A 7,854-nucleotide genomic window follows, 5' to 3' on the forward strand; every position below is an offset into this window, starting at 1 on the left:
GCCGTCGGGTTCCCTCCTAGGTTATCAATGGACTCTTCCAAGCTCTTAGGGTTTCTCTCTAGCGATTATCACAATAAGAGGAATTAGGGTTAGGTTTAAATGTGAATTAGGGTTAGGCTAAAATATGAATTAGGGTTAGGTTTAGGGTTAGGCTAAAATATGAATTAGGGTTAGGTTTAATATAAGGATTAGAAAACCCTAATTTAAAAAAAAAACCCTAATTAAAAAAAAACCCTAATTTAAATACAAAAGCCCAAGCCCAAGCCCATCATCCAAATTGCAAAGTTAAAGCGAGTTATGCAGAACTAACCCCTCAAGTTTGGTCAAATTCCGAATCTAACCCAAACTTTAATATATATACACACACATACATATCTGACGGGTATTATATGTTGATCTATGTTTGCTCAAGTCAGTCCTTTCCTGATATATATATATATATATATATATATATATGTATATAGACACACACACACATGTATACACATATGCGTTATACATTATCCCCGTATGAAGATTCCAAGGAAGTAGAATACTGATTGTGTTTCTATCAAATTTTTATGACTTTAAGTTACACTTGATACAAACAAAACGACGAAATGTGAACATCAATGATGGATAGAATAATTATATACGGCTTGGGACCTATGAAGCAATATTGGTAAAAAAGAGGCATCTTCATTTGGCTTGCAGATGTAAGCATCAATGAATGATAAACTATTTATACATGGATTACGACCTGTGATGGCCATATTGTTTGTCCCTCCTTGAGTTACTTATTTAGTTTAACACACAGCACACGGTGCACTTTAGTTGAAGCAATGGGAGCCAGACTTACGGCTTTTGAAAACAGGGCTAATGTGGAAATGGAAATTCGGGTGTTCGTTCCACCTGATCGGCCTGACCGTTATCGGATGATTATTAGAGTCAAGCCGGGTGAGGTCAAGAAAGTGTTGAGCAAAAGGTTATGCAACTGGGAGGAGTATTTTTCCAGTGAAACTGATAACCACATATTTTTGATGGTTTTCATGGATGGAATTTACTCCGGTGTGACTTTGCTTCCATGGGAGGTAAAGAAATATGCAAAAATCATTGGCTATAATGCGGGCAACTGTGGAGTCATCTTGAAAGGTGTTAAATTTACCTTCACTGGCTTTTTCAGACTCAAGTAAGGAGAACTCCCTCTCTTTCTCTCTCATTTTTCGGTCAAACTCGTCTAAAATCGTTTGATAAGTAAACCAATGGCTGAGATTCAACATGAGTCCCTATCTGTACATGATTAGACCGGGCTTGAATCTGAGCAGACGGATAAAGCTTTCATCAATGGAAATGGTACAAGAAAACACAAAAAATACATATTTTAAGCACATTCTTATAACTTGATACAGTTATTCATGTGTGAATGTTGTAGTAACTGCTGATAGTTGATGCTTGTTTTTGTATATATTCATAGATCGTTCTTTGTTGATCACTTTGCATGCGTGTGTATATGCTTTTGGTTCTCATATACGGCTATATTGTTAATAGTAATTGTTGTTATCTACTTAATAAAACATTTAATTCTGTAGTTGCCACAATTTCACAACCGCGAGAAAACTGAAGGGGAAATACTACGCTCCAACGAAGAAATGCTCCTAGTTGGTATGTTTTCTGCTTATCTATGAGCTTTGGTAAGCCTCTGACTCGTATTTATATGTGGTTGTACTCTGTTCATCACAACCTTCTCATATTGAAGTTGCTATATATTCTATCCATTTGTGAAATTGCAACATCCGACTATTAGGGGCTGTTTGGTTGGTTTCCCGTTAAGTCTTGTATGGATAAAGTTGTTTGCATGGATAAATCAGTCTGTATAGATTTAGAAGGTTTTTTCATAGATGAAAAGAGCATGTTTTTTAATTGGAAGGGGGTAGGTTTGGAGTTTTTTTTGGCTTTCTGCATAAATCTCCCCCTTAAAAGCTTATTGAATAAGCCACTTTCTATATCATTAAGCCAATACCAAACAATCATGTATCGCGGACCAAATAAGCTGTGAGTCCTATTAATTCATTAAGCTGCTAACAAACATGCTCTTAGTCAAATGTCTAAAACACCCTTTTAGATAAACTATCTTGAAACCAAATGGCCCCGTTTCTAGGATTAGTTCACTCATAGCAATTGCGGTCCTGAAAGGTTCATACGTTCATCAAATGAATGTGAAGACAACCTTTCAAAATGAATATCTAAACAAGGAAGTTTATATGGAGCAACCTAAAGGGTTCATAGTACCCATACAAGAAAACAACGTTTGCAGATCTGTTAAGTCTTTATACGGGTTATAACAAGCTCCAAAACAGTGGCATAAAAGACTCTTAGCGTACAAATGAGTAATGCTTGTTAGATTAGTTTCTGTTGCATCTTACCTTTCCCCTATTTTTCACTATGCAGCAGGAGAGATGTGCTATGTTGCTGCTGTTCACAATGATGGTTCTACCTTCTAAACTATCTACTGCTACTTCTATGGTTCTTTAAACTTTGTGTTTGATACTATATTCAATTTCTTGTCTTATTTTGCCTCGGATTTAAGTTACGAGACGTATTTGAACATTTTGTGTTGGAAATGGTCCTGTAATGCTCTGTTTTTCTATTTTTCACAAACTATACGATATAAATATTCTATCATTTAASAGTACCAACGTAACATATACAAAAAAGAAATTATAAACCTGTTGCACTCAACTCTCGTAAGCGAGATTGAAGGCGACTTCCTACGCGACTTGTGCAAACAGCTTATTAAGTCATGTAGGTTTCATACTTGGAAGAAAAGAAAGGAATTCAACCGAAAACTTTACATGTTAGGTACCAAAATGAAAGTTTTGAAAGTACGTTACCTAAAACATGAATCAAGTTAAAGTACGCTATTTTTTCATGCAATTTGCCCATTATTATATTATTATTATATTCAATAAAAATGATATTATAATTTTTTTTGTAAACATATATATGGATAACATAATCGGGAAGACGCAAAAACTATTACCATAATTTTTATAGGTTACTCTAAATATGTAGAATGTYAGGTGTTATTCGGTCCGTTTAATTGGGTTTCGGACTAACCAGTTCTCAACTTTCTCCAAACTACCCGATAACTGAATCACGTTGTGTTTGGTTTAATCGATTTGGAGTTATATGGTTTCAGTTAATTAATCAAATCGTCTTCTAGATTGAGCCACTTGATCACTAATGTCTATTAAACAAACTCCATTACAACCGTTTCTGATTTCTTCCTTTTTCCTTTCTCTAGCTATGATCTGTACAGCAAGCTTGCATGACGATTGATTGAAGTTTGTCAAACTTCAGTTAATCACCATGCAAGCTTACTATACAGATAATGTCAAGAATGGGTCATGGTATTAAACAAARTAAAGTATTAGAGGAATCAGTCGTCCTTAATTGATCACCAATGCATGCTTCTCGTTTATGATAAATACCTCCATCAACCATCAGCAGCTTAATTGCTATCCAGAAACAAACATCGATCTGCACCTCCTTAATTGATAATTCTCAAGCTATACACACTTGCGGTCAAGCGCTTAGATCGAAGATTTGGACAAGGAGATGCTGAGTTTTGGAAAGAGATCGTGATGCTTTCTTGTTATACGCATGAAAATCTCGTCTCTCTTTTAGGCTTTTYTGACAATGTTGGGGAGAATCTCCTTGTGTATGAGAATCTACCAAACGAAAGTCTTGACAAGTATCTTAATAACAATAAGTTCTCATGGATTGACCGTCTTCGCATCTGCATTGGGGCAGCACGTGGATTAGAGTACCTACACAATCCCCATGGAACCATGCAAAGAGTGCTATATCGAGATATTAAAAGAGCCAACATATTGTTGGATGCAATTATGCAAAGTGGAATGCAAAGATTTCAGTCCGTACAATCGTGCACTACGAAACAACAGCAACAAAAATCTTTATGAACTTTACAAGGGAAAAGAAGACCACAAACATTATCGTTGTTTAATAAATAGCCATAAAAAGGTTCAAATGGAACTTTGTATTCAAAACCGTAAACAAGGACAACAACTACAACTTCGGGTTTTTGTAGTAAAGCATACGTTTCTTGGGCTTAAAGATATACCTGGAACCATATATGGAGCGATACACGTCCATCAAAAGAGGATATTGCAGTTTAGCATATAAAACGACAGGTACAACAGCAACTACATTAATAACGATTGGCACCCAAATCAACTTGTTATGGTAAAGCACGAAAAAGCTGAAACTGAACGCGATCATCATGGTCATTATTGAGAGGAAAAGTGTTGCTAGACCTATCATCAGTTTCTGAGGTAATGATTCCAAGAAATCTTGTTCAGCATAACGAGATGTGAGGATGGATAAGAACATGAGGATTGACGCTGAAGAGAAGATCAAAGAAATAGCGTCTGAAATGACAAACGCTATGAAAATCTCTTTTCGGAGAAACGTAGGAAATCCATTATCTTGGTCGTATCCACCTGGAATTGAAAAGGCAACCGCAAATACAATGGTTGCGATAAGTGCAGCGACCACCATGAATTGGTTAGCTGTTCCTTTCATCCATTCTTCGCCTTTGGAAACCAGTTCTTTATGCTCCCTAGTGAATAATTCATATGGTGTTAGGCCCTCTGCATTCCTCCTTTCTCTGTAAGAAGGAGGGATCATAGCCTCTACTTCCTGCAACATACAGCTCATTAAGATACAGTAGATACTCCATTACCAACATTTCAAAATCCTTAAAGCCCTCTAACTTTTATGCAACAATGATTCATCCATTAGTTGATCTAAGAAAAAGAGATTTAATTACCTTGAACCATAGTAATTCTCGTTGCATTTGGAAGGTGACTCCTGACACATCCTGAAGTCGGTTTTTCTTAGCATTTTGTCCAACTAAATGCAACATAGTATTTCCTGCAGAGTCTTTCAGAGGTGTTATCATMTCCTTCATTGATCCTATCTCATACAACAAGTTGTAGATATTCTCATGACGATGAGCGACAGCAATGTGAAATATACTCTGGTTATTATCATTCAGCTTCCATATAAGATCAGGACATTGACGAATGAGCTCCACCACAAATTTGACGTTTCCCATTTCCGCAGCAACGAATAATATTCGRGAAGAGTAGGTCGGCTTTCCACCCTTCATATTCAAGACTAGTTTTCCATTCTTGATAATTTTGTCATAGGGGCCTCTCAGTAAGTTATCAATATCGACCTTAGGCATTTTCATAATATTTTTCCAAATTATGTTCAGTAATTTCATGGCTTCACTTTCCTTTACTGAAGTTCCAGGTACCCTCCATTGAACTACTGATAAAACTGAAAATATGATGGAAAAAAACCCAAGTAGATTAACCAAAAGGCGATATGTATGCATATTTATAGATGTTTGAAGACTATATACTCACTCCCGTTGATGATTTTCGAGGAAAAATGTGGTTTTATATCATTAAATGCATAAGGTTTTCGAGCCAAAACTCCAAGTACACCGTCAGTTCGTGCAAGCTCTGGGCAATCTTCCAGTATATTTAGTGCGATATCTACAAAAGATTTGAATTCATTTGGTGAGTTATAGCATGTATTTGTGAACAAAAGAACATATGGAACCCTGCTAATTAGTTATGATAAGAAAGGTTCTAACATATACCGAAGAAAAATTGTTCGGAGATGTGGGACACCAACATGCCCGCTCCAACGAAGGCTAAATAGGCACAGATTATCCTAAAGTGTCGAGTCCATTGATTGGTAACACCTAATACTATGTGTGAATATGTGGAACTCCGTTATATTACATTTCAAAGAGTCATTGAGGAGAGAAATGGTGAGACTCCAACAATATTAAGACATAGACTTTCACATCTAGCTAGCTTATGTAGTTAGAAAAGTACATAAACTACGATGAATCAAGCGAAAAAAATGCAACTACTCTACGTCGTAGTAAATTAATACTTACCAAAATGATCAGCCTCGATGCATTTCAATAGAACCCAACCTCGATTCTTAGGTGTCCAAGAATCATCCTTCATTTTTTGAGATTTATCATACAAATATTTCACGGTGTCATGGTATCCAAATAACGCAGCCATGTAGAGTGGCATCATTCCTTGACTTCCTGGGATTGTTAGTAATCCCCGATTCTTGTTCACCATAATCTCAAGCATTTTTGTATTTCCAGCTGCAGCTGCCAAGCAGAAGGCTGTGTTTCCACTTCTGTTTTTTAGTTCCAGGTCCTCCTTCTCCATCAAGTTCACAAGCTTTTCCACGAACTCGATACTTTGGGCAGATGCGGCAATGTGAAGTGCAGTTTCATAATTTTCAGTGATACTAAATCGTACAAGCTCTCTTCGGTCAAGGATGCGATTTGCAGCTTCCCAATCTCCATTAATCGAAGCTTCGTATAACGGAACACAGATGATGTAATCTTCTCTACTTCCTACAAAATTATTCCAAAAGTTAAACGCCAATGTTGTATTCATCCAGGCATAACATGTAAAACATAGCAATAGAGGCTTGTAAGTTGTAAGAATATATAAGATAGAAGTAACCACCAACAAGTAGATGATCAAGAGGATGAGCAGTTTTTATAAAACTTTGTGAAGCAGTTAATCGTGCAGGTGGTAACGATGGTGGGATCGGTGGTGGTTGCTGCTGGTTATTCGAAATGGACGACGTTCCCTCCTGCTGCTGCTGGTGGCTTACGRCATTTGGATCGTGTCTTGGAGATAAGCCAGTAGTTGTTGTGCTCATCTTTTCGACTGCTTATGGCTCAATTATGCCCTGCAAATTGATCATAGACTTAATAACTAAAATGGTGTCAATATATTATGGCATGATGGCAAGACGTTTGAAAATGATGTTTGTTATTTCAAAAAGAACCTGGTACACAATTTTTTTTTATTAGTCTAGATATCCTACCTGCTATGCGAGCTGACTAACCCTAGGACGATCACCTGCTTTGCAGATAGTCCGGAGTCACCGCATTTGAACCTCCGTGGCCACAAGAGGATTTTTAYTTCTTCTTGGATTTGAACCTGGGACCTGCAGGTACTTTTGACCTTTGAGTCAATCTCAAACCAATCGGACACCACCTTTGTGATTTTAGTATACAATATTAAATAACCTAGAAATTTGAAAAGTGATTTCTCTCTTATGTCCCCTCTCTCTTTTATATTTATTTTATTTTTTAATTAATAGATAATAATAATTATTAATGTATAATAATTATAATTTTTATTTGTATTATATTAATCAAATTTAAAACCAATAAATAGGAAAGACAATATGCTTTATTATTTATAAAAGATAATATATCATTTATTTTGTAATTTTACAAATTTTAATCATATGTATATAGTCGTATGGTTTATCTATATAAAAATCAAATAAAAACTTTAAAAATAGAATCTCATTAATCTTTCTTCAACTTTAAAAGTTTAGAAAATAATTCATCATTTTTTTCGACTTTAAAACTTAAAAAGTAACTAATCAATTATTATTTAAATTTTTTTGAATATTCAAATAATAATTTAATCAGTTTTTCAACAATCTTTAAAAATTCAGATAACAACTCGTTGTTTTTTATTCAAACCTCAAATATAATTTAGTTTAAATTGTATTATGTTTTATCTATAAAAAACAATATTGTGATAATAAAAAATATACAGAAAAGGAATTTTAAAAACATAAGCTTAGAGATGGTTGGAAGTTTTTTTTTACTTCTTAAAAATGTTAATGAAGTTAATATTAGTTAAGTGATGAATTTAATTTTTATTAATATTAAAAAAATATAATTTTATAATAATAATAATTAATAATGAAAACATAGCT

General features: G+C 34.9%; 2 protein-coding genes across 2 annotated transcripts in view; one reads left to right on the plus strand and one right to left on the minus strand.

Annotated features, from left to right (window-relative positions):
* Positions 1-2,505, plus strand: part of LOC112519727 (succinate dehydrogenase assembly factor 1, mitochondrial) — a 12,199-nt gene extending 9,694 nt beyond the window's left edge. The window contains exons 3-4 of the transcript XR_003069937.1: positions 1,569-1,641; positions 2,431-2,505. The gene's annotated coding sequence lies outside the window, so the exon portion shown is untranslated. The remainder of the gene's footprint in view (positions 1-1,568; positions 1,642-2,430) is intronic.
* A 1,497-nt stretch (positions 2,506-4,002) lies between these two features.
* Positions 4,003-6,774, minus strand: LOC112520199 (protein ACCELERATED CELL DEATH 6-like). The gene is made up of 5 exons (XM_025128498.1): positions 6,576-6,774; positions 5,981-6,460; positions 5,436-5,567; positions 4,832-5,346; positions 4,003-4,701 (listed from the first exon to the last, which is right to left on the minus strand). The coding sequence occupies exons 1-5, from the start codon at positions 6,772-6,774 to the stop codon at positions 4,069-4,071; spliced, it is 1,959 nt and encodes a 652-aa protein (XP_024984266.1). The 3' UTR covers positions 4,003-4,068.
* Between the last annotated feature and the right edge of the window lie 1,080 nt (positions 6,775-7,854).

Source organism: Cynara cardunculus (assembly GCF_001531365.2).
Source record: "Cynara cardunculus var. scolymus isolate 2C chromosome LG 10, CcrdV1, whole genome shotgun sequence".
NCBI lineage: Eukaryota > Viridiplantae > Streptophyta > Magnoliopsida > Asterales > Asteraceae > Cynara > Cynara cardunculus.